A 26,957-nucleotide genomic window follows, 5' to 3' on the forward strand; every position below is an offset into this window, starting at 1 on the left:
AAGATTGATTGAGTTGTACTCAATAAGCTGGTGCATGATCATCAGCATGACATGTAGTCACTGACTCATTGGATCAAATTTATGACTTTTCTTCAAAGGAGTGCCTAAGCTCCCCTTCATGCAGAAATTGGGAAATAGTACAAGGAGGTTAAAAAGAGTGAAAGTGAAATACTTGGATGTTTCATTTTCCTTCAAGCAGAATTTCTCCCTCGGACAATGTTGAAGGTGGATGCGCAATTTGACCTCTTCGCATATTGGGGCCGGACAGGATTGCTTTCAAAGAAATTGGTTGGCCAGAGCTCAAACTGGTTGCTAATTGTTGGCAATATGGGAAAATCTTCTTGGTAAGGCACATGGTGTACCACAACACAATGTCCTTGTTTTCTATGTCCCTTTTCCTGCATCAATCACATTACTTAGAAACCATGGTCAATGGTAAAACTTAATCCATTGTTAAAAATAATGGTAAATGGTCTAGCTTTGGATGCAAAGGCTAATTAGTTAGTACCTGCTGCTCAAGACGGCTACGGCTATGACTTTGGGAAAGGGACCAATGGGTTCATTTACTTTTCAATTGTTTCCCTTAAGGATACTTCGTTCAGAAATACCCCACCGGGGTACATCTTCCTTATATTATTTTCTGACTTAGATATTAGAGAGCTATTGATCAACACCACACTGGTGTTCATTCAATTATTGTTCTTGTTTTGCAAGGAATCTTGGAAAAACATATTAAAGTAGAGCGATGATCTTCCATAAATCCACCCAGGAGGAAAATTGCTACCACAATGCCAACAACACACCAACATTTTCTGAGGTTTTGAAATGATATTCTTGATTAGGATAGTTAGTTAGGGCAAAAAGGCATTTCCTTTGACAATAAAATTCAAACTTTCCATTTGATTAACTATGGGTTTTATTTAAAAACAAATAAAACAAAACAAAAGAATTATGAGATATCAAATTTGTCGTAATTTATAATTAACGATGTCTAATTCAGTGAAAAAAGACTTTGACTTTGCAGACTAGTGATCTTAAGTGCGAACTCTCATAACACCATAATAGTGTTTATGTGAAAACACCTCTCTTGTAATTTATTAGACTATCATTTATACAAAAAAAAATAATAATAATAACTTCGTCGTAATTTAAAAAAATAATAATAATAATTTGAGGGATTGTCTTTGGGCTTGGGCTTGGGCTAAAAAGCCGAGCCCAAGATCGATAGGCGTTCCAGCCCATGTATTGTGGCGGTAGTTACTATCTGGATCCTTCTAGCGAGCACCGAAAGCAAATCCTGAAACCTACACTGCAGTTTTGGTGTAAGCTGTGGACTTTGATCACACGTGGCACAAATCGAATGGCCTTACAAAATCAATGATCATCATACTATCGATCAATAATCATAAGAGCATAAAAACGACATTGAAAAGAAAAAAAAATATTTGTAAATGGCGGCTTCAGAGCTTAAGGTGCGAGTGATCACATTCTAAACTTTCCAGTAAATAAATTTTTTATAAAAAAAAAAAAGAAAAAAGAAAAAACGGTGATTTTTCGGTCAAGGAAAAAAAGGTCATTGCTTGCCACCTTTCACTCTAGGAAGCTCTAGAAGTTGGGCACCGTTATATTAAGAAGATGCTCAAGTCTCTCGTTCTTTCTAGACCGAAGCGGTCCTTCGTCGTCTTCTTGTGTTGTATCTTTTCTCCCCTGTTTGTGCTCTAAGCTCTCATTGTTGCTCTGCTCTCTCACTCAACTGTAAGTTCCTCCTCATTTCCTTTACATAACGTTTTGCTTTTATTTTATGTATTTGTTTATTTATCCCTTAATGGGTAATGTTATGCTAGCTGCTTATGCATGGAGTAGAGCTTCAAAAATCTGTGTGTCTCGGCAAAATTATGAATGCATGCGCTGCTTTATTGCTTCAGTCATTACTATTTTCTAAGTTATTTTTTATTGGTACCCTAGAGCTAGTTCTTGCTTTCTGGAAATGCAAAGGGGTCGTGTCTCTGTTTTGGAGCGTTATCTTTTGTTCTGAGTTCAAGCTTTCTTGTCAAGCCCTTCTTCACACATTTCTTTGCATTTTTCGAAGTTTTCAATTTTCTGACATAATTGTATTTTGTGAATCTCTGTCTTGATATTATCTTTTCAATTTCAAGTCAAATATGTGGGGTTCTGGTCTCTTGTATTCTACCAACAAATATGCAATGGGCCAATGGCTAAAATACCCGATAGGTGTTTGTGTGAAGGCGTGAATGAACTATATTTTGCCAATTCTTTCTGTATGGTTTGAGGGTTTAGTGCTTTTTAAGGGAGTGGATTGAACATGGCCTTTGTTTTTTTAAACAAGTACCAATAAGGAATTATCTTAACAAATCCTCAGATTGCAAAAGAGAATCATTTTCGTTGTGTCAGCTTGTAAGTAAACAATATGTAGAATACTAATTTAGGAAGACAGAGGGTGGTATCATACATGAAACCTTGGGATTCATAGGCGTTGCTTGGGATAACTAGTTCTTGGGCTGATTTGGCAGCACAATCTGGGGGAAGTGGAACACGTATTGAGTTTTTGAAATGGTACGTAACAAACAAAATTTGTGTAACTCTGAAGGATTATTAAGTTTCAGCCCCAATCCATATTTTGGAACAAAAAATGCTGCGTTGAGTCCCATTTGCTGTTTTTCTGTTTCACTGTAGTCTCTGTACACAATCTGTTGTATGGTGCTTCTGATGACGAGTACAATAAATTCAGTATTTGTTTTTTTGTATACCACTTGGGCAAAGGGTTATGGCCCATATTATAATCGAGGAGATTTTTTTTGTAAGTTCTAGTTACCTTCCTCTACTGCATGTATGTGGGTTCCATTGTTATGTGGTTGATCCCAAAAAGCACGTTGTGATAGGGAGGTCATATCCAACACATACAAATGTTTCTCCTCTTTTAGGCAGACTTTTAAAATGAATGTTGTAACACTTTTGGCTACTCTTTCCTTTTTTTCTCTCTGAGTCTCCTCTTCTGCTGTCTTCTATTCTAATGATTTTGTGCACATCTTCATCCTTTTGCATCTTTTGTAATGCAGGAATGGCTGAGCCAGCGTACACCGTGGCATCCGATAGTGAAACTACTGGAGAGGAAAAATTGTCAGCCACTTTTTCTGAAACTGCAATTGGAATTGACATTGGCACTTCACAGTGCAGTGTTGCGGTCTGGAATGGCTCCCAGGTTGAGCTCCTTAAGAATACTAGAAACCAGAAGATGATGCGTTCATATGTCACATTCAAGGATGAGAACCCATCAGGGGGAGTAAGCAGTCAACTCGTGAATGAGCAGGACGTGTTATCCGGAGCTGCGATCTTCAACATGAAACGCTTAATTGGCAGAGTTGATACTGATCCAGTTGTTCACTCAAGCAAGAGCCTACCGTTTTTAGTACAAACATTGGGCATTGGGGTGCGCCCATTAATTGCAGCCTTGGTGAACAATGTGTGGAGGTCCACCACTCCTGAAGAAGTAGTGGCAATATTTTTGGTGGAACTCAAGGCAATGGCAGAAATCCGGTTGAAACGGCCCATAAAAAATGTTGTTCTGACCATTCCAGCTTCATTCAGCCGATTCCAGCTGACTCGTATTGAAAGAGCTTGTGCCATGGCTGGTCTTCATGTACTCAGACTGATGCCTGAACCAACTGCTGTTGCGTTGTTATATGCTCAACAGAATGTATCTCAGAACACAAATACTGGATCGGAGAAGATTGCTTTAATCTTCAATATGGGTGCTGGATACTGTGATGTAGCTGTAACTGCTACGGCTGGAGGAGTTTCTCAAATAAAAGCCTTAGCAGGATCTGCCATTGGAGGGGAAGACTTGCTTCAGAATATGATGCATCATCTGTTGCCAGATTCGGAGAGTCTTTTAACTAGTTGTGGACTTGATGATATAAAATCTGTGGGCTTACTTCGAGTTGCAACCCAAGAGGCAATACACAGTCTCTCCTCCCAAACCAATGTTCAAGTTGATGTTGACTTGGGAAATGGAACAAAAATATGTAAGGTTGTGGATCGCGGGGAATTTGAGGAAGTTAACCAAGATGTGTTTGATAAGTGTGCGAGCCTCATAATCCAGTGCTTGCACGATGCAAAGGTTGATACTGAGGATGTGAGCGATGTAATAGTTGTTGGTGGATGTTCGTATATTCCAAAGATAAAAAGCCTTGTCATGGGCACATGCAAAAAGCAGGAGCTTTACAAAGGAATGAACCCATTGGAAGCTGCTGTCTCTGGAGCAGCACTAGAAGGAGCGGTGGCATCAGGTCTTAGTGATCCCTTTGGAAGTTTGGACTTGCTAACCATTCAAGCCACTCCTTTGGCCATTGGTATTCGAGCTGATGGAAACAACTTTGTGCCCATCATACCTAGAAGCACCACAATGCCAGCACAAAAAGATCTGATTTTCACAACCGCCCATGATAATCAAGCTGAAGCACTGATAATTGTGTATGAAGGAGAGGGGAAAAAGGTGGAAGAAAATCATTTGCTGGGCTATTTCAAGATCACGGGAATTCCGCTGGCCCCAAAGGGAGTTCCAGAAATAAGAGTAATACTGGACATTGATGCTTCAAGCGTGCTGCGAGTTTTGGCTGGGGTCTTGATGCCAGGATCTCATCAACCAGTAAATCCAGTCATGGGAGTGAGGATGCCAACAGTTGATGACGGTCACGGCTGGTGTGCTGAAGCCCTAAACAGAGTTTATGGTTCTAATCTAGACTTGGTAACAGTGCAGAGGAAGATATAGTCACCACTTAACAGGTATGCACAGAATCAAAGTATAGTATCAACAGTTGAAATGTAAGGATAAGACTCTGTTTGCATACTTTATAGCGTGTGGATTGGGTGTAATAAGCTGGTTCTGTTTCAATGGTGTATTGCATGTTAGCTGTGTTTTGAGTCTTGCTGCTTCTCTGTCTCTTATTGTCTAATTAATCTGCCTTGAATCAAAATCACAAAAATGAAGTTTATCATTGAAATAAAAATTGGTTGATCATCTACATGTTGCGTGTTCCATTTGAAAGACAAGTTTATAGCTCAAAAAATTTCAAAAGAAAATCGATTTAGAAATTGCAGTGTGCTGTATGCAGAATGTATAACTTGGAATTGTCCTGAGAACGAATATGATGACTGAATTAGTATTGAACAAAAAGAATATTCTGAAAAAGAAAAGAAAAAAACACACATATATGGTAGAACTCTCAGATTCTTGCGTGATAGAATAAACTCCAAACCCCAAAGGTGATGCTTAGTTCACAAATTTCAAATATTTGCATCAAATTTGCACGGAAATGAGATTCAAAAGAAGTTGCAGAGCAAAATCAACTTGCAATAGTCCTGCAAAGCAAATTCGAGAGGAATAGCAAATGTTGTACTAAGGAACTTTAAAATTTCAAAAAAATTTTACAATGCGAAAGTTGCCATATGGATTGATTTCCACTGGATCTGGAATTGCTTGTCTTTACCTTTAGGATTGTTACAAGACCAGACCGTTAAGAAGATTAAGTGAGAAAAAAGGACCGTTTCCCCCCTCAATACCCCACCCCTTTACCCCAACCGCCCTCCCAATAGGCTATACTTGGATTGTTTTGACACGTGGCAAAGCAGCGTTAGAAGCTAGGTGGTGAACTTTTTAAAAATAGTATAGCCGAACGGCTATACTAAGTGTTGTTTTAAAATAAAAATAGTATAGCCGTCTGGCTATACTTGGATTTTTTGACACGTGGCGAAGCAGGCGCTAGAAGCCAGGTGGTGGTATTTTTTAAATTGTAAATCGTACAGCTGAACGGCTATACTCGGTGTTGTTTTAAAATTAAAATAATATAGCCGTGCGGCTATACTTGGATTTTTTGACACGTGACGAAGCAGCCCCAGAAGCCAGCGGTGGTCTTTTATAGTATAGCAGCGCGGCTATACTCAGTGTTGTTTTAAAATAAAAATAGTATAGCTGTTCGGCTATATTTGCACTTTCTGACACGTGGCGAAGCAGCGCTAGAAGCCAGCGGTGGTCTTTTTTAAATTATAAATAGTATAGCTGCATGGCTATACTCGAATTTTTATTATAAAAATAGTATAGCTGCCCGGCTATACCCTTTACATAAAACTTGATTTTCGGCTGAAATTTATTATACATTACTACATCAAATAAATCTTCGAACGAGTGAAGACGAAATTTTGTGATGTTGCGTGACTGATCACGTAATGAAAGCACACGATTGACAAACGTTATAATTCTTTCAGGTGAATCCAATTGTTGACGTGAAAACAAATCATTGCCATCAGTCCCGTTATTCAAGGGGGCCCCAAAAAATTTTATTATAATAAGTGTTATATTATATTATTATAAATTGATTTAATATTTTTTCATAATTTTTAGAAATAGGATATTGAGATGAATTTGAAATTTTAGAACAAAGGATCCATGACGAGAGTTTTAAAAGAAATTCTTTGATATTGGCTTGACTGACATTCTTGAAATTCTTTGACTCATTAGTATGGTATTCATAGTTGGACATTTGTTTTCATTATTTAGGAATATGGAAAAAAAACACACACACACACACATATATATGTACGTACGTATTGTTCAATAATACATTCACATTTTTTAAAAACCGAATAGTTAATTAATGACTTATATAATTTAAAAATAGGATAGCCGGGCGGCTTTACCTTTTTTAAAATTATAAATTGTCTTTAATAAATAGTATAGAAGAGCAACTATACTCTTTTACATATATATATATATTTATTTATTATATACACACATAGATATGTACGTACGTATTTTTCAATATTGCATTCGTGTTCTATATAGGTCTTACGTTTTTTAAAAAGTAAATATACAGTAATCGTATTGTACATGTACATACGTATTTCCAATGTTTTTTTTAAAACACGTGGAGCCTAAATTGATAGTGGGATTTCTTTTTCTTTTTTCTGAAAAAATATAGTATAGTCACCCGGATTTTTTAAAAGAAATAGACTTGTGTTGACACGTGGCGCCTTATAAGGGGTCCTCTTTTTTCATATTTATACCTATCTTTGACACATGGAGCCTAAATGAAAGGGATTTCTTTTTTCCACCCAAAAAAAAAAAAAAAGTGTAGCCGCACGGCTATACTCTGTGTTTTTAATTTTTTTAAAGAAATGACACGTGTAAGGGATCCTTTTTTCATATTAAAAATAGTATAGCCCCTGGGCTGTACTATTGTACACGCGGGAGCATAGCGTTGTGCAGCTGCTCTGTTTTATTTTTAAGTAAATAGTATAGCCGTGCGGCGATACTCATTTGTTTTTATTTTAATTAAAAATCGTAAAGGCTTTACTTTTATTTTTAATTATAAATTATCTTTGATAAATAGTATAGATGAGCCACTATAGTCTTTTGCATATATATACGTGCACACAAACACACACATATATATATATACATATGTATTGTTCAATAATACATTCACACTTTTTTAAAACCGAGTAGTTGATTAATGACTTATATAATTTAAAAATAGGATAGCCGGGCGGATTTACCTTTTTTAAAATTATAAATTGTCTTTAATAAATAGTATAGAAGAGCAACTATATATATATATTTATATTTATATACACACACATATATCTACATACGTATTTTTCAATATTACATTCGTGTTCTATATAGGTCTTACGTTTTTTAAAACATAAATATACCGTAATCGTATTGTACATGTACATACGTATTTGCAATTTTTTTTTTAAACACGTGGAGCCAAAATTGATACTCACCCATCTTATTATTTAAATCTGTTGTATATATGCTCATGTTGTAGGTTAAGAAGGTTAACAAAATGAGGCTCGCTGAGTACATTGAAGCAATGAGTGGTGTGAAGGTTTGATCACAAGTTCTTAGAACTCCTATCCTGTTCATCTTTTCTCTTTTGTCTTGAAGGTATGTCTAATAGACTACACTAAAATTTAACACTTTCAACTGCATGCTAGTTTAGATGCAATGTTTGATGTGCAGACAAAGCGAATACACGAGTATGAAAAGCAGCTGCTTAATATACTTGGCATTATCCATCGATATGACTGTATTGAGGTGAATCTGATTTTATATGGTGAAGAACTTTGCATTCCATATTTTTGCAACTTATTAACAAAAATACTATCTTATACCTTATAAAGGGAGCTATCACCATCCTCCAGCATTGTGCATACCTAGTTCATCTTCTTGCCACAGTAATTTAAAAAGTTGGACAGTAATTTGTTGATTTTTCAATGAGATTTGATGTGCAGTTGGAGCTTTCTCGGTTATACTCTTCAAATATGGTCGAATATTTTAAATGTATAGCCGTTCGGCTATACTTTCTAAATACATTCGAATATTTTAAAGGTGTAGCTATACTCTTTAAATATATTCAAACGAACACGAACCTTGCACTCGCAGTCACTGCTTCGTCCTCTGGGTTCGGCACCAAAAAAAGACCCAACCCTCCTAGCTACCGCCTAGCCACCCTCCTTGGCCAATTTTTCAAACACTGCAATTGACTGAATGTCTGAAACCCGAAATTGAAAAAATTTAGCTGCAAATTTGAGCTTGAGATTGGGAAGCCGAAGCAGTGAAGCACAAGTCAGGTCCATAGAAGAACAGATCATGAGACTCTTAATTCATCTAATTCCATTCCTCTCCCTGTTTCCCGCCTTATATTCTTGTCTCTTCGCACTGACAACATGGCACAGAAGAAAAAAAATACAAAATTTGCTGACTTGGTGTCTGTCTTCAGTGGAAGGAAATGATGAAATTGTCCTATCATGGAGTTTCTGTGGTCTTGCCAATAACAAGGTTTGGTTTTTAAGCACTTGTAGGATGAAAGTGAAATTTTCTTCAGGATCAAAAGAAGTACAAAGCTACAGAAACTGGTTGATGCTTTGTGTACCACCGTTCTTGGATCCTGAATCATTAATAATTTTGTTTGAGAACGACCACATTCACAAGTACAAGACTGCTGAGGAGGTAAGACTTCATCAAAAACACTGTATATAATGTTACGTATCAAAATAATTTTATTGTTGCTTAAATGATTTGTTACCTTATTATTGTTGGAGGTGGTGTCATTGGGTTCAAGCTTAAATTTGGTGATAATACTTTGCCCTTATAAAAACACACTGCAAGAATTTTTACGGTTTAGATTTGTCAATGACCTTAATTCGTGAACGTGAGGCATTGGCAATTGTCAAGTTGGTGCCTAATATCAAGTGCTTAAACTTGAAAGGTGCAAACGTTAGTCGGGATAGCCTTGTCACATTGCTGTGCGGCTGCAAAGATCTTGTGGTGTTGGACATCAGGGATTGTATTGGTTTTGATGAGAACGATGATGAAATATTAAAGTTTGCGTCTCATATTAGTAAATTTATGTGTAGGGGTTCTGTTTTTCCGGAATTTCTTCGTAGGTGGTTTTCTACGGATGATTTGGTTTGTGAAATAGGTTCAATCCCCTTCGATGTTGGCATGTTCAATGAATTTGAAGATGATGAGGAATGAAGAACTATTTGATTGATATTTTCATGAGGGCTTGTAATTGTTCCTATCTTTTATTTAAATTATTTTCTTTCTTTAGTTATTTTGTTCATGGAAATTGTAATGTTGAAATGATTATATATTTTAATTACTTGGAACTACAAATTCTTCTTCGTTAAATTTTCTCCACTGAAAAATAATTAATTTTTTTGTGAAGTCTAATAGAAAGTAGATATGGCTCAAACACCACAAAAATGCCTAACAATTTAGGGGCTGTTGTAAAAGTTTGAAGGTGGAGCCCACAGGAAGTTTCCTTGCATCTTCCAGGAAATTTCCCTTCACTGTTTTTTTTGCCGAAACCTCAGCCTATAAATAGAAAACTAACGGAAGAGAAAGAAAGAAGAAAAGAAAAGAAAGAAAGAAGAAGAAAAAGAGAAAAAGAGAAGAGGAGAAAAGAGAAGAAGAGAAAGAGAGAAAAGGAAAAAGAGAAAGAAGAGAAAGAGAGAGCAGAGAGAAATTCTCCTAGAGAGAAAATTCAGTGAGCCACACATATTGTAAACTCTAAAGTTGTAGCCCTATTATTTTATATAGTTAAAAAAGTTACTGCTGCTGCTCTCCGAGGACGTAGGTATAGCCGAACCTCGTTAAATGCTGTGTCTCATCTACTTTACGTGCAGCTCAAAATTCGCACATATCCCAGTCCATTTTATAACAGGGGCATTATTCTTTTAGTCCTTTAGAACTTTGATCAGTTTGGTGATAGGACAATTATGGCCTTGCTTGCTTTGGTAATTCCTTCTTAGCTTTAGCTCAGGAGTCCCTTGCTTTTGAAAACAAAGGTCCTACTTGCTTTTCCAAAAGGAAATACTATATTATGTTGCTGTTGTAAATGATAAGGTGGAGAGTGGAGCCCACCACATGGGGCTCTACCTACAAAATGGTTCACCCCTCATTGTAATTGATATACAGATAATACTTAAGAGAGAAACTGATTGAATGGTTTTTCTTTGCTCCTAAATTCTCTCATCAATTCTTTGGTTTTATAACACGTTATCAGCACGATAGTCTCTCCTTTTATTTCTGAAATTTTTCCCAACTCAACACTATGTGGTTATTTCTCTGTCTCCTCTCTGTCATATGTCTACTCTCACTTTACTACTACAACGACATGCAAACTTTCTTTTTTGTGTTCTCACAATTTCTATGTTGTTTAATCCATGCTTGTTTAATTTACTTCTTTGTAACGTAATTTGGGCAGGAAGAAGAGGAAGCCATTTTAAGAAGGTTTCGAAGAAAGTCTTACAAAAACTAAAGTTTCAGAAAATGAAGGAAGTTGAGTTGAAACGCAGTTGCTCCAATCAAGTTTTGCAAAGGCAATATCTATAGACGAAAATGTGGCAACATTTCCAGGATCCCAATATCTTCTCGAATCCCCATATTATCTTTTTCTTTCCAGAGTCCAAAACTTCACGTGGCCTCTGATAATGCCTGTCGGCACTTTCGGCGTTTTCAAGTATTATTTTCATCAAAGCCGATCTTGCTTTACGGATTTCACGGAGCTACTTTTTCAAAAGTATCCCGAGAATCTCGCAATTTTCCTATGGTTAATTTGAAATTCACCGGTTCTACCTATTCATTGTATTTGTGTATAAATGTGTTACTAACGAAATTTTCTTTGCAGAAGACATCCAGTTTACTTCATACCTAGTGATGCGATATCTACTTGTTTTTCTTATTAGTAAGCACTCAATATGCCCGAGAAGCAAGACTATCTCTCATCATCCATTCAAGAAGCGAGACTATCTCTGATCACGTTTCCGCTGCATTAGGGAACTGTGAAGGCGACCTTATGCTCTAATCTCCTGAGGTCCTTCTAGACTAGGAGAAATGAGAGCTTGTTGTCTGCTCCCACCAGCTTCCTTCCTTGATTGCTGAGCTTGTTGTCTGCTCCCACCAGCTTCATTCCCTGATTGCTTACCTTATCTTGCAATCAATATCACAGTTTTTTTTTGCATTTTTTCTCTTTTTGTAACTCTCGGTTCATAAGAGATTTTATTTCTTTAGAATGAACATCTGAAGAAAGAATCCATGAAGTGATCCTAACTCTGAGGGTTATTTGTTTTGACAGAGGCAATAGAATTGTGATTTTTGCTCTTGCAGGATATAACTAGATCATCAAGCAGTACATTATATTCGCTGGGCCGATACAAGTTTGAATGATACTTGAGAAAAGTTTCTCCCACCTAAGGATGTAAGCAATACTTGTGTTATTTTATGCTTATATACTTATTTGATATTTTATCTTGAAAGGTAACCAAATTAGGAGATAAGTACGTTCCAAAAGAATGACTTGTATGTATCCATGAATTATTAACGCAAATTTTACAGATTGCAAGTTTCATACATTGGTAATACACTGCACAGATTAAAGTCCCATAAAATATAACATGGGCATAGCAGTGACCAATATGACGCACGCCTGTTGCGTAGCAAATAATGTGGATTGAAGTCCCGAAAGGACAATCCTTTGACATGTCAATATTGATATTGACAGGACCCGACCCAATTTTCGCTTTGTAATCCGAGTCAAATCCTGTGCGTGTCCAACATCTGGCAAATGTCGGGCACAAAAGACCTTTTTACCCTTCTCGTCTCAAATTCTTTTCGAATTTCCCTTAGACTTCTGCCGAAATTTCGGCAGAGTCTCCCCTGTATTTTGACCAATCCCAAAATTTTTCACCTGTTAAACAATCAATAAATTCACACCAACTGCCAGAATATCTCAAGTAACCGATCTCAACTCTAGTTTCTCAGTTTCAACTAGATATCAGAGCATTTTCTAAAGTTTTCAGGGTTGCAAGGATTTTCTACAACACTCTACCTGACTTTGAGGCGCGGAAGTTATGAATGGCCCGGTGGTGGATCTCGCGTACTTCTACGTCCTGAGGGCGAAAAACAGGTTGAAAATGTGAGTGGACAAAAATAATGTTCTTGAAAACAATTTTATAAACATAATAACCCCCATTTAAAAATAAGAAGAGATCTAAATCGAGGGTTTGTCTATATTTCAATATAGAGTATTCAAATAAGCATGTAAAAACCTACTGATGACTGTGCTTGTATAACTGAACAAATATGTAAAGATATAAATGCACGAATATCAAAGAAACTGATATAAAATAACTGAAAGTCATACTTGAATAAAAGAAAACTCAAAATCCTCTGAAAATACCACATATTTGTACCCCTGTCATGTCCGTCAATTCCCCTGGCAGGTCTCGGGCGCCACGCAGTCCACCCGAAGCCGCAAACTGGCGAAATCAGGGGACTATGATCAGCCTGATCTGCCGGCAGGTCCTCGATGACACCAAGTCAGCTCGAGTCGCTCAGGCAGGATGCAGGGGACCGTAGTCAGCCTGATCCGCAATCCTGGCAGGTCTCGGGGACACAGAGTCAGCCGAGCCGCAATCCTGGCAGGTCTCGGGACACCAAGTCTGCCGAGCCGCAAATCCTGGCACTCACGGTCCGAGCGTCCCCGAAACTCGTGAGGCAAAGTCAAGTGCACTGACATAAACTGAAATCGGACTGGATGTCCTTAGACATCGGTCCAACTCTGGGTAACCACTAAATAAAGGGTGGGTACATGGTGGTTCTAAAATAAACTATGTTTAGAAAAATCTAATAACTCACTGCCTTTTTTGTGAAACTGAAATGTAACTGCTGTCTCCTCCGATAGAGTTCTCAAACTCTGCTTTTTATATTTGTGAAACTTCAGTAACTTAACGACACGTAAATCAAAGCATTGTACCACTCAAATCACGTTCGAAATAAATAGTTCATAAAACTTCTTCAAGATCAAATAATGAAAGTAATTCAATATAAACTGATTTATAAAAGCTTATTTGTATAAAATCATTATAAAATCATTTAAATAATCTCATTGATATAAATCATTTATATAACTCATGCATATAAGATCGTTTACGAAAGAAAGTCCACTCACTGGTGGTCCGAGCTAATTGGACCCTTCGAAGGTCCCTCCTGCGGTCGACTGGACCTCTGGTGCCTGATTATCCATGCATAATAAATCAATAGACTGCTGAATAAAAAGAATTTAAATTAAACATCCTGCCCCTGACTCCTAAAAATACGTGCACTCGTTTCAAGTTACTCCTATGCCCACCTTACCTTTTTAGATAGTTAGAATGGTCTTAAGAGACCCGAAGCCTCACTAAGCGAGAAGCTGCCAGATCAGCCGATCCGGGACCCCGTGGGTCCACGGTCTCCGATGGCCAATCTGGGCTTCTCTGAAGGTTCCTTACAGAGAAGGAACCATGTTCCGCAAATTTGGTCCAAAACGGACGGTCGGATTGGCCAAAATCACGTTATCTCTTAAAATCCAAACCCTAGCCCCAGGGTTCGCGATTCCGGAGTATCCGGGACTCCGATTCGCAATCCGTCAAATCCTACACGATTTGCGATCCGATGATTGGACGACACTGCACCCAAGGATCGCGCGATATGGAAAATCCGTTCGGGGCTCAAACGGACTCCGAATCGACATCCGCGAAATCCTACGCACTCATGACGACACGAGGATCTCAAAACTATACAAAATTACTTCACCACCCTCGCCCACGCACCCCCAGCACGTGCTGACAGATTTGGGTGACTTAAGCGATTTCGGGTGGTCGAAAAATCTCGGAACCAAGACTCCAAACTCCTACCCTAGGTAAAACACCATATTTGGAGTCACTTTTGTTCTTGAACATACCCCAAAAAGTGACCAGAAACAGTAGATCTCGGCGGCCGAAGTTTTGGCCAGAATTCAAGTCGAAAATTGATCGCTTTAGAGCTAAAATCGATCGAAACCCATACATCCATCAGCTAGAAAACGAAAAATATCTGAGAAATCATACCTTGCTCGATTGATTTGGTGAAGAAACGAAGGAGAAAATCGAGCTGGAAGATCGATGAAACTCGAGTGAACATCCGTCGGTAATCATGACTTTCCGACCAGCTTCGGGTGGCCCAAGGGTGGAGGTCGGTCCGAAAAGGTAAGGGACTCGATAGCGGTTCCAACGCCACCGGTCCCGCGGCCATTGGTGCTCGGAGGCGGCGCCAGCAATCTCTGGAAGGCGGCGGCCCGTTTTCGAGCAGAGAGAGGGAGCTGCTGGGTTTTATAGATGCAACTTTGAAATATTTACGGTTATGCCACTGAGACTCTTTTGACCATAACTCTTTCGTTACAATTCCGATTCGGGTCTACTCCGTGTCTATGGACTCGTTTCGCCGTGCTCTACGCAACGGCGCAAGCATAATTTCCAAATTCTTTCTCTATCAAAAAGTCAACTTTTTCTCTATTAAATTATGTGAGGGCAAAATTGTCTTTTTGCTAGAAGATATTATCCTTACTTTTTAGATATTTTATTTCTTTTTAGATATTTTATTTTGGGTTATTACAGATATTGTGCACGCCTAATGCGTAGCAAATTGTATGGGTTAAAGTCCCAGAAATTAATTGACATGTATGTATTAATCTGTGGCATGCCTGCAGGCATGACATATATATGGGTTCTTAATGTTCCAACTCCCTAAATGGAGATTATCCATGCCATACTGCAAAATAACGCTCCATTGGAGGTTATAATTCACATTCTCACATCATAAAAGCCCCCTGAAGTGGCTTGGGTACCCAAAAGCAAAGAAATGCTTATAATTGATGCATGCGCATGCACGTGAGAATGGTGGGATCATGAATTGATGAATGACAATTTTTGATTTTGGGGTAGCTACTCAAATCATAAATAGGCTGTATTGATTGGAACCACGTTCAATTATTAAATGTCGACAATATCATTGGCCAAAATGGAATGAGGTAATTCTGTTATAGATAAGAATGAACGTGAAAGAACAAACCCACAGTACAAACCCCAAAATTTGTTAATACTGAAAGTTATACTTGGGTGTTCGGAATAAAAGGGAATATACCTACTTTGTATGACACAAAGTTTTTGGCATAAACAAGGAATGTTGGGTTTTCTCCATATTTATAGATTCAATTGTGCCCCTTTATTGCACATTTACGGAGACCAACATGTTATCTTTAAGGGTTATTAAATGCATGGAGCATATTACCAAAAGCGATTCCCTAAAGGTGTATAAATAGCTGGGTTAAAGCTATATAATGTGTCATAAAGTTTAATCCCTTTAAACAAAATCCTTGAAGGGATTGAAATTGCATAAAGCAAGTCCCTGAATGACATGTGCCTGAAGCACAAAATCTGTACTCAATGCTAATATGCATAAATTACCTTAATGAGCACATTGATTATAATGTGTTTGCAACACATTAACGCTTCTGAAGAATTCAAGAAATATTTGTCTCGACTTAAAGATCGAGCATTATGCGAACGAGATTCATGCTTGTACTAAGAAAGTATTGAAGTATTTTTATGAGGATTATCCGTTGGACACTTTAAGGATTTTCCGGAAGTATATTGGAGCGGACATCGTATTTTCCAGATAGAGCGGACACTCTATGGTCGCTTACTGGAAAAAGCTAGTCATGAAGTTTTCAGGGGAAGATATTCATCAGAGGGAGCGTGGTATTAATAAAGACCTTCATACACTATTGACTCACAGAAGCAGTGTCAACTATGATATTCAGAAAGCTGATCAACAGTATGGCTTAAAGATTTTTTGCCAAGCATAAGGGGGAGCGTGTTGTCAACAAAGACCTTTACACACTATACTCTTTTTCCTTCGCCCAGGTTTTTATCCCACTGGGTTTTTCCTGGCAAGGTTTTAACGAGGCAGTGTCGCACGCATGTCAATATACACAGAATTTTATGTTACACATGGTTATGTACTCTTTTTCCCTTCGACCAGTTTTTGTCCCACTGGGTTTTTAATGGCAAAGTTTTTAACGAGGCATATTCCGTATAATTTGTGGTCTCCAAGGGGGAGTGTTGTAAATGATAAGGTGGAGAGTGGAACCCACCACATGAGGCTTTACCTACAAAAGGGTTCCCCCCTCATTGTAATTGATATACAGATAATACTGAAGAGAGAAACTGATTGAATGGTTTTTCTTTGCTCCTAAATTCTCTCATTAATTCTTTGGTTTTATAACAGTTGCCTCTATTATTGCTGGACTAGTTTCCTTTTTTTTTTTTCTTTTTTTTTTTATTGGCTCAAATCTGAATTCGATTAAAAACCCATAAAGGGAAGTAAGGAGAAGCTTAAATAAGGATGATTTATTTGGTTATAGGACAATTATGGCCTTGCTTGTTTAGTTAACTCCTTCTTAGCTTTAGCTTAGCAGATGGTGCCAAAGACTCTCTTGCTTTTTTCTTTTTTCTTTTTTAAAGGGCCCTACTTGCTTACTAGAATTGCTTCCTCGTGAAGTAGTTGCCTCTATATTATTGCTGGACTAGTAACTAGTTTCCTACTTTTTGTTGTTGGAATGCAGAAAGTGCTTGTTGAATGAACAATTATCCAACACTCCATCAATTAATTCTCTTGTTTGTTCTTATTATATTGGAAAAGGATTACCTTATGATTGTTTTCCCAGGTTTCTTTGTATTCTTTTGAAATTTACGGGTTTTTTTCCTTTTAATTTACTGTATATAGATGTAATTATATTAAATCGTTGTTGCAGATGGACGAACGAAAATGGGAGGACTTACAAATGGACTGCTTGGTCAAAGTGTTGGTGAAAGTTGGAATGGAGTCACTGCTTTTGGATGTCCCTTTCGTGTGCAAGTCATGGTACAAGGCGACCCTCAATCCTTCATGCTGGCAATCTCTCATTTTCCCGGACAACGAATGTATTGAAGTCTGGCCTGGGGATGCGTCTGAATGTCCAAATTTTAAAAATCTTATGGACAGATTTGCGAGTGAGTATCAAATTGATGGGGATCGTTGCTCTGTCACCGGTTTTCTAAAGTTTGTGATCAATCGGAGCAGCGGAAATGCTACTGTGCTCAAGCTTCCCAAATGCTGCACAGTAGAAGCCTTTGAATTTGCTGCAAATGTGTAAGTTTTCTCATTTAAGTTAATTTTCAAATTCCAATCCAAGTGTAGTTTAATTTTCCTTGTAATTGTAAATGTAAATGTAGCATTTTTGCTGTTGTGGAATGTGTGCAGGTGTCCTGGCCTTGTGACTTTGAGTTTACCAGGAGATGTATTGGACAACAAACACACAAACCTAGAGCTGATTGGCAATTGGAAAAATCTGGAGGTGTTATCATTGGGTTCATGCTTAAATTTGGCGAAAATACTTGTAATTATACAAACACATTCCAAGAATTTTTATGGTTTAGATTTGTCCAAAGGCTTTGTTCATGAACGTGAGGCATTGTCAATTGTGAAGTTGGTGCCTAATATCAAGTACTTAAATTTGAAGGGTGCAAAAGTAAGTCGGGATAGTCTTGTCACGTTGCTGTGCGGATGCAAAGATCTAGTGATGTTGGACGCCAGAGATTGTTTTGGATTCGATGAGAACGACGATGAATTATCAAAGCTTGCGTCTCATATTAGTAAATTTATGTGCGAGGGTTCTGAATTTCCTGAATTTCTTCGTGGTATGGACAATGTTGTTATTCTTCCTGATGTTGGATACTCATTTCAACAGCTTGTGGAGAATTGGGATGAAATGCTCAATGATTTGCGCGATGCGTTCAATGATTTGAGTGACGAGGAACGAAGAACTATTTGATTGTACTAAGTAATATCTCATCTTTTTTATATTTACAACGTTAATGAGCAATTGTGTGTGTTGAGTGTGGTGTGGTGTTCATCTTGTGTTTTTGGACATTGTTACTCTAATGAGGGCTTGTTATAAGTTCCTATCTTGATTTAATTATAAGATGTTTGCTTAATTGGGAAAATGGCCGTTCTAAATTCCTTCTCTACATTTTCTGTAATATCACATGTGCTCGCGATTGTCTTCAGCCTTGCCTCTGCCTCTATATCTATCCTAACTTTCCCCGGCCACCAAAGGTTTTCCTAGCTAAATTTCTTTTGAGGCTCAGGAATGTTGGTTGCACCAGCTTAACAACGGCCACAATCAATAGACAAATGAAAGTATATGTTTCATTGATTTTATAAGGTTAAGGAATGTAAGACCAACTATACATACGCAAATTTTCGCACGGTTTATGCTTATTAAATTCTAAAAAGAATTAAGGCAGCCTCTGCTAGGTGGTAAACAAGTTCAGTGATGCTAGTTTTGGCGCATTTGATAGTAACCCATAGATTGGGAAACAGAACAATCTCAACCGAGAGCTTCATTTTTAGCAGCAAAAGAAAAGCTTCATTTCAATTCTTCAAAATCTGAGATATCCTGTGAGTCTACTACAGTTGAGTGCTCCATACAGAAGGCAACTTCAATTTCAACTTCTCCCCCTATCTCCACTGCAACAAAAACAGTGTGGCAGCTTAACACGTCCGCAAGCCCTTCAACCAGTCACCATTAAGGCATCAAAATGAAGTTTCTATTGCTATATATTTAGGCATCTATAATAAAATAAAAAAATAATAAGTATCACAAAAAGTGATGAAAAACATGGAAACATCAAACATCTAAGAAAGATGATGAACCAGAAATATATTAACCATTCATTCAGACAGGGGACATTTACCTTCAAGAAGAACCAAAAAGGATGTGTCAACGTTAATACAATTATTTTACTCTAAAAGCTTAAATTTTTGGGGAATTGTTGGAGCATGAAATTTTGGGTCTTCTAACAAGTAATCTCGTAATCAATGTTGAGAAGCTAGACACCATCTTCGATTGCCACCAATGAAAGGGGGTACCTACAAGAAAACACTCCGATGCTAAATCAAGCTAACAAATTCCTTATGTGCACACTACACACAGAGAGGCAGAAAAATGCATATTGTAAGAAACATGTAGTTAAAGTCCCACCCCACACCTTGCAAACCTTCTAATAAAATGGGTTGGGCATACTCTTTGGTTCCATGCTTTTTCTTGTTTTGTTCGTCGTAGATTAATAAACACAACATAATATAGAAGCGTGATCAAAATAATACAAGTCATAGTCTAAATTACAAGAGGAGGGGGGTTTCGTACAGACACTTTATCAAGGTGTCATATGATTCAAACTCAATGTCATTATTATACAAGTTAATATCATTTTTCACTCGATTACAGAATTATAAAATTTTAGAATTAATACAACATACAAGAACTTGTTTGAGAACTTTTGTTGGTCCATAAAATCTACACATTGGGCTTCAAATCATGTCGGTGTGGCACTCGGATTGGTCCAATAAATCATCCCTTTTATTTTATTTTTACCAATTTGCTAAATTAGGCATATCATGTACTGATGAAGAAAGTTCAATGTTACAAAATGCATATGACACTCTGTCACATCCATTCAAAGCACTCCCAAAAACAAACGAAAATGACACATTTTCAAACTCAGAAAACTATCAACACTAGCAGTACCAATTTGTCTGCATATAACTTCAAAAATATATAATAATGATTGCCACTTGTCAACTGCTATTAAACAATTAAAATATAAATCAACCAAACCAAACCCTCTAATTTATATATATTTTCACGAATTGGGTTTCTCTAGTTAGCAGTGAATCAGCCAGAAAATCTCCGCACTGAAAAAGCCATAAGCTACAAACAGATGAACTTTGAGTCTCTAACATCACCTCTTGAGGAACCGAACCTTGGCGCTCCCTGAGGACAATGGGTCCGCGACAAAGCCGCAGCCCCAACCCAAACATGTCCATACAAAATAATGTATAAATCTTTACAAAAACTTCACTTCCCAAAGCCTCACCTACACGTTCATACAAATATGTGATCAGAAATGGTACGACTTTGCTTGAATAAAAATATAAAGAACGTTGGCACGTAGCTACATTTTGACTTCTTAAACCACAAACTCCGACACATATTCCTACCATTTCTATATAAAAAATTAAAAACTAAACCAAACCAAATTGAAACCATACAAGAAGAAGATTACAAAAATACAAGTTTTCAAACTCGGGTCCATTTTATTATGAACAAAAATTCAACCCATATGGTTCCGTCACAAAGATTCCACAAGGCGAAAGAAAAAAAGAAACATATATTTATATATATATATATATATATCAAAGTTTGAATTGAAATGAAACAAAGATTTCTTTTTTTTTCTTCTTGCTTTACAGCATATGAGTTCCAATGCAAATATATTGTTCACCGTCTCGACCACGGTATCTTGTTCCCGAGCCTCAAAATTAGACAATGCTGCACAATCTCTCACACCTTGCCTAGTACGTCGTCTCTCTCTGAACAAAAATTTCTTCTTAATTTCTTGGTCTTCGATAATTAATTACTACACGAGGAGAGTTGGACTTTGGAAAAATAATTAATCAATTATTAGTACTCAAGTCAAGGACTCATTTTGTTAATTTAATAGTAACCTATGTACTTCGCTTTTCTGGAGGAGGAGGACGAGGAGGAGGGTTTTTGAGTTTAGAACCGTTGCGATACTGACACGTGGCGGCGTCTCAGGTGGGGAGAGACGATGGAGATGAGCCCTCCCAGTGGGGGCCGCATCTTTGACCTGTAAATCATCTCGTCGTACGGCCTCCTGTAGAACTTCAAAAACGGGACGAACGACTCCCGAGACTTGTCCGTCTTGCTCAAGTGGCACTCCTTGCTAGTGCTGCTGCGGAAGAACATGGCCGGTGACTGGAGGAACGACGGCCGTGGGGTCCGCGGGTGGCGAGGGGTTCTGCTTGCCTCGCTGCTGGTGCACCGTTGGGGCAGTGGGGTCGACGGGAACAAGCTCTTCCTCGTGGCCGCCGAGTTGCCGTAGCCGTGGATGGTTCCACGTGGCGTTCTCGCGGCTGGGGATGCAAAGGAGAACGACCGAGCGTTTAGCGGAGAGATGAGTGCGGGTCCCAGAGGGGAGTGACCGGTGGGCCCTACTTTGGATGCTGACGTGTCGGTAAGGCTGAGGTACCAAGGCTTGAGAGAGTCGAACTGGTGGTGAGAAACAGTGAAGGAGAAACGCGAGGACGAGCAGGAGCCGATTTTGGCCGTTGATTTGATTGACGCGGGGTCGAATCGTAGGGACGAGGCTCGCGGGTAGTTTGAGAAGTCGTTGAAATCCAACGACTCCTCAAAGTCTAGTGATGACACCACCATCGTAGCCGTAGAAAGCTCCACAAAGGGTCGTACGCCCTGCAAAACAATAAAACACATCCACGTCACACTCAACACATTTGACTTATTAAATTGTATACCTTGTGGTCACACAATGATCAATAACCAAAAACAAAACAATGTTAACATCCATGGTAAAATGTTGGAATGAGTTGGAGAAATTAAAGTATATACGAAAAACTTTGGGGCGGGATTCGTTTGGCGTGACAATCGGGTAGTCAAATTTACATCATGATAACCCACACACAAACGGGGATCCTCCCTTGAAACTACTTGTGTCATATATTGTGTTGATAGTGTTTTATCTAAAGTCCAAGACCTTTTTCATAGCAACAGTGTTACATGGGTGGTAAGTAACACCTATTTAATCTTTAGATTTTTACTGTTCCTAGGATTGTATTCTCTGAAAGCAAACCCTAGCAATAATTGTGGCATAATTTGAACCCATGCAAAAGCAATAATAATCAAGAGTTGATGATGATGATGATCAGCATCCCCCACAAAAAAAAAAAGAAAAGAAGTGGGAATAGGGTTGTCATTGACTTGTTTTTGAACACTGCAACCCAATTGGATGTGACCTAAGCCTTAAAAGGATAAGGCTTATAGGTGGGGTTTGTTCCCAAAAGCAGCATACATTATGCACAAGTAGTCAAAACAAAAACAGTGAAAAAAACACACACACAAACACAAACCCAGCAAGCTCAACAGTAACATTGGACTTTTTTTACACCAACCAACCAAATATTAACTCATTTGTTTTGAATTTTGATTAACATTTTTACCTTCCAGAGATAAGAGAACATAGTGGGAGGGTCAATTACAAAGGCCTTGAACAGCCGTCCTGGGTAGTACTCTGCCACAATTTTCAGTGCTGCCAGCAACAAGTTCATAAAAGCCGAAGCTGATCTGAAAAAGCCTGCAAAAATCCACCCCGACTTTTAATAAATAATCAAAATTAGTGTTAATTACATGCATAATTTTGAATTATAATTGTTAATTGGAAGGATAATAAGTGTTTTAAGGGTCTCTGGCAAAGCAGAAAAAGTAGAATCCTGGCAGGATCAATATATTTAAGGAAGGAGCAGTTTTGGGAATTGACCAATTCTAGGAGGGGAGGGGGAGGGGTATCAAAATTGATAATCCGATTCCCCATAATGCCCCTTCATTTCTGGACCGCTTTTGAGGGTTTGATCGCGACACCTGAGGGGCACTCCGGACAATTTCTGATGATATCTCAGTCCCAGAAGACCACAGTGCCTCTTCCTCCGACATATCTGCCTGCCTGGTTTCTCATTAACAAGGCTAGTTTACTAGGGTGCAGTTTTGAAGTACAATGGTGGTGAATTACTAAATTAGCCTTGTTGATTTTGGTATGCCAAGGTTAAGATTGGGAGGCTTACTTGCGTCGAAAAGGAGAACCAACTGCTCGACATTTTTGGGCATGCTCTCAATGGCCACCTCCAGCGTGAAAACCAATAAGCGAGTGAACCTTAAATGTACAAAAATGGAAAATACAAAAAATATTTTCAGGAAAAACAAAAGCAAAAACAAGAAGAAGATGAGATGGACAAATTCTGTTTGAGCAGTTTCTGGGTTTTGTTTGCTACTCACAGTTTTTGTGAATGGAACTTCTGGTAGTCCTGCTTGATCCGGAAAATCTGTACAAAAAGTTAAGGAGAAATGTGGGTTGTTTAATAAATAAACAAAAACACAGTGGAAAACAAAATAAAACAGAAAGAGATAGAGATTGAATTTATTTTAATTATTAAATTTTACCAGAACGGGTCTGGATTCTTCATCATGCCCGGACACGTAGGCAACCCCTTCTGCAAGTTCAGCTGAGAACTCGTCTGCTATCAAGTTCTCTGTGTGTTCAAAACAACAACATTAAAATAAGTAATAGAAAGAAGAGAGAAAGAGAGAGGTTTCACTTTTTCATCATTAGTGGTTGGGTTAAAACACTTTGACGCTTAATTCAAAGCGTGGAAAAAGCAAGATTCTACGCTTAAACACAAAACAAAAAGAGAAACCAAGATGCACTAAAAAAGAGAATAAGTAACACCAGCAGAGAAAAATGAGAAAGAAGAAGAAGAAAACTACCAGTGCCAATGCTCTGTCTCCAAGAAAGACAGGCCCTCAGTTGCTTGGCTGCCTTCTTAACACTGTCTCCTTTTGCCTTCAGAAACCTCTCAACACAAGCAGTGTTGCAAAACTTCTCCTGCATAACAAAAAAACAAAACAAAACAAAAAGAGACACAGTCCATTAAAAAAATGATTGGCTGGAAAAACCCGTGAACAAAATGCAAACTTTTTGAAAACCCATGAAGCAAAACATGGAGATCTGAAAGTTGGTGAGGAAGCTCAACCTGTTTGACTGAAAGTGGGGCTTGTTTTCTTAGAAGCTGAAGAACAGCTTCAACCCTTGAGTCGTCTTTGCTCTGCTGATCTCTCTGCTGCAGATGATGATCTTTCTTTCCCATTTCGAGAGAGATTTCCGACAAATAGTGATGAGATCAAATCAACAAATCAGTTCCAAGAAAACACACACTCTATTATACCAGCCTTCAAATTTACGCAACCATTAAAATGTTCACTCAAGAAAAAGAGAGAGAGAGAGAGAGAGAAATAGAGAGAGGGAAAATAAAGGTGTTGAAACTTGAAAAACTGATCCAACGTTGAATAAAGGAGAGTGAGGCAGAGGAGGGGATATATATAGCAAAACGACAGCTAATCACGCCGTTACAAGGCTACCACACTGGCGCATGCAAAAGCTATTATATTTATTTTATTTTATTAATAAACAATGGGATTTTTTTTAAATTAAAAACGTCGTCAACTGGTTGGTTTGGTCAATGCGATTGTAATATTTTGCAATGATGGGTCCGAAAGCGATTCGTAACGGAAAAGGTCGGCTGGTCCAGGCCCAAGCCCATCGCCCACCTCCCCACTTAATTGCTCCAGCTTTATTACTTTCCCATTTTGCCCTGACCTTACCTTTTTCTATTCGTCCTCGTGTTTCTTTATCAGAAACGTATTCATTTTCATTTTTGATAGTTTCCTAGAATGTAACTTGCCTACATGTTGCCTACAATTACTGCTTATGGAGCTCTTTTAATGCCTGCGCCCATATATTTCATGATGATGATGATGTGCCTGCCTCCCATATTAATGTGTGGTAAAGACCATTCACATGGTTGCTTGATGGTCACTCATGTGTTACAACTTGTACATGGTCATAGATATCATTGTATATATTTTATGTTATGTGTTACAATTTTGTTTCCACATGTTGTATGCACATTTAATTTTTGGAATTGATGTCGAATTCACTGTGAAACCTATTGTATAAGTAACGAGAATCAATAACTGACATTCACTTTGCATGCATGAGACATGTATGTTAGCATTTTCCCCTTCTTTTTATGTGTAGAATTCAAATCTTTCAACATCCTTATTAGAGCCGTTGTTCTTTTCTTCTTAAGAACAAAGTTAACTGTTTTCTTTTTAAAAGAAAGAAACATCTCTCACTTCACGTGTTTTAGAAGATACCAAACTATTAACCATTGGAAATCGTTCGCACACACACAAGCAGATGATAAAATCTTTCTACTTCATCGTGGTTATGTGGTACAATCACAAACAAAATGGATAATTCATTATATTTTGCCCATATCAGACATAAACAATGTTACTAGTCTACATTCTAAACATCCTCATCACAAAAGATTTATATATTTATCACTTAACTATATATCTATATCGCTCATCGCGTTGAACCAAACACATAGTTATATACAATCGGTAAGAGAGAATAACTACTCTAATGTGATGATTGAAACAGAGACTTTGGTGGCTTTTGTATATGTGAAAAAAGGCTGCAGTGGTACTGGATGTAATTATTGCACGATACAACTTTAATTTGGGTAAATTGAATGGGAGTTGCAATGATGGCACTTTTGTAGAAGCAAGGTGGGATGGTGGGGGTGGGTCTAGGTTGTGATGATAGGGGCAAAAAATTCCAACACGTGAACGGATACTGCGGGACAAAAGAACAGAAGGGCATTTATGTATATGTATATATATGATCGAATGTCACACACAAAACAGTATCTTTCTTGTTCTTTTAGCTTCTTTGGATGAATGTTACATAGTATATTCTCGTACACATTGTCTACACAAATTTGAGAGTTTTGCTTCAAGTTCTTAGGCAAATTGTGCTTCGCTGTATTTTTCCCTTGGGTGACGAAACAGTGAGCTGCTTTCCCTTTTTTCTTTACCAAAATCGATCCCATCCATGCTATGTTTGTTGTTGCTACACCAATTTGATTAAACATAATATCAATTCCTATGTATATTTGACTCCAAGAAACTGTCCTTTACATGATACTGTGTATCAAATAGTGTTTTTGGTTTGTAATGATCTCTTGTTAGGGAGTTTGGTATGTTATCCATGGTAAAATTAAAAGTTATACACTCTACTGGCTTAACCACAAGCCAAAAACTTTATTAATTATATCAATCGCGCTAAACTAACAAAATTGACAACTTAAAATGTTGATTTGTAGATATTGAGTATCATAGCCTGCAAATATTAAGCATGCTCTTATACCATGTTAGAATTAGAACATCCGACCCAAATTCATACCTTCAACTCATATTCCTCAAATATTTTCAATTAAGTTTTGTACGGTGGGATTGCACATGCCATCTGTATCTCTCTTCACTAAACATGAGAGAATGTGTTAGCTTGGTACATATTGATTGTTAGCCAACTTCTTAACAGCCATTTATCCAAAGAAAAGAAAGGATTGTTAATCAAAATCACTTATTTTGACCTAATTTGACAATTTCACATGTAAGATTATTGTTTAGTTGTTTTGGTTACCGTCGACCGATGAGAATTGTAGAGGATAATCAGTATGCATGCAGTGTGTGCATACAACCACAATTTCCAGGAACAATGTTTGGGAGCAAACAAAGAACATAGTACTGGTGCAATTAATATCAACACAAAAGTTACACACAGTCCCATGAAGTCAAAACCTTGATACTTGGCGTTCACATGAATATCATACAAACCCAGTCCAACTCCGTTTTTCTTACGGCGGAGACCTTCCCCTTTCTCCACACTTGGCTTAGAAAGACCCCACATTGTCGCTGACATTCTCCACGTGTCCATCTCCTTAATCAAAATTAAAAACACCGCCCCTT

At 37.9% G+C, this 26,957-nt stretch overlaps 3 protein-coding genes across 3 annotated transcripts; 2 read left to right on the forward strand and 1 right to left on the reverse strand.

Moving 5' to 3' along the window:
* Positions 1-1,608: 1,608 nt before the first annotated feature.
* LOC117616126 (heat shock 70 kDa protein 8) lies at positions 1,609-5,042 on the forward strand. The gene is made up of 2 exons (XM_034345341.1): positions 1,609-1,755; positions 3,078-5,042. The coding sequence occupies exon 2, from the start codon at positions 3,080-3,082 to the stop codon at positions 4,787-4,789; it is 1,710 nt and encodes a 569-aa protein (XP_034201232.1). The 5' UTR covers positions 1,609-1,755; positions 3,078-3,079; the 3' UTR covers positions 4,790-5,042.
* Positions 5,043-17,005: 11,963 nt separating this feature from the next.
* On the forward strand, positions 17,006-18,423 carry LOC117614668 (F-box protein FBW2-like). The gene is made up of 3 exons (XM_034343554.1): positions 17,006-17,114; positions 17,202-17,578; positions 17,690-18,423. Exons 2-3 carry the CDS (start codon positions 17,202-17,204, stop codon positions 18,258-18,260), a joined length of 948 nt encoding a protein of 315 aa, XP_034199445.1. The 5' UTR covers positions 17,006-17,114; the 3' UTR covers positions 18,261-18,423.
* A 2,281-nt stretch (positions 18,424-20,704) lies between these two features.
* Positions 20,705-24,409, reverse strand: LOC117614395 (SEC14 cytosolic factor-like). The gene is made up of 7 exons (XM_034343195.1): positions 24,113-24,409; positions 23,847-23,964; positions 23,523-23,611; positions 23,358-23,404; positions 23,147-23,235; positions 22,529-22,662; positions 20,705-21,764 (listed from the first exon to the last, which is right to left on the reverse strand). The coding sequence occupies exons 1-7, from the start codon at positions 24,224-24,226 to the stop codon at positions 21,051-21,053; spliced, it is 1,305 nt and encodes a 434-aa protein (XP_034199086.1). The 5' UTR covers positions 24,227-24,409; the 3' UTR covers positions 20,705-21,050.
* Positions 24,410-26,957: the final 2,548 nt, after the last annotated feature.

Source organism: Prunus dulcis, chromosome 1, assembly GCF_902201215.1.
Source record: "Prunus dulcis chromosome 1, ALMONDv2, whole genome shotgun sequence".
Classification (NCBI taxonomy): Eukaryota; Viridiplantae; Streptophyta; class Magnoliopsida; order Rosales; family Rosaceae; genus Prunus; species Prunus dulcis.

What these genes read in the sequence shown, in the direction of transcription:
- LOC117616126 (XM_034345341.1), top strand. Translation starts at nt 3,080, where the DNA reads ATGGCTGAGCCAGCGTACACCGTGGCATCCGATAGTGAAACTACTGGA.
- LOC117614395 (XM_034343195.1), bottom strand. Translation starts at nt 24,226, where the DNA reads ATGGGAAAGAAAGATCATCATCTGCAGCAGAGAGATCAGCAGAGCAAA. An exon ending in AAGTTCCATTCACAAAAACT is followed by an intron (nt 23,236 to 23,357) that starts GTGAGTAGCAAA and finishes TGTACATTTAAG; the next exon opens with GTTCACTCGCTTATTGGTTT. An exon ending in TGTTCTCTTATCTCTGGAAG is followed by an intron (nt 21,765 to 22,528) that starts GTAAAAATGTTA and finishes ATTGTTTTGCAG; the next exon opens with GGCGTACGACCCTTTGTGGA.
- LOC117614668 (XM_034343554.1), top strand. Translation starts at nt 17,202, where the DNA reads ATGGACGAACGAAAATGGGAGGACTTACAAATGGACTGCTTGGTCAAA. An exon ending in TTTGAATTTGCTGCAAATGT is followed by an intron (nt 17,579 to 17,689) that starts GTAAGTTTTCTC and finishes GAATGTGTGCAG; the next exon opens with GTGTCCTGGCCTTGTGACTT.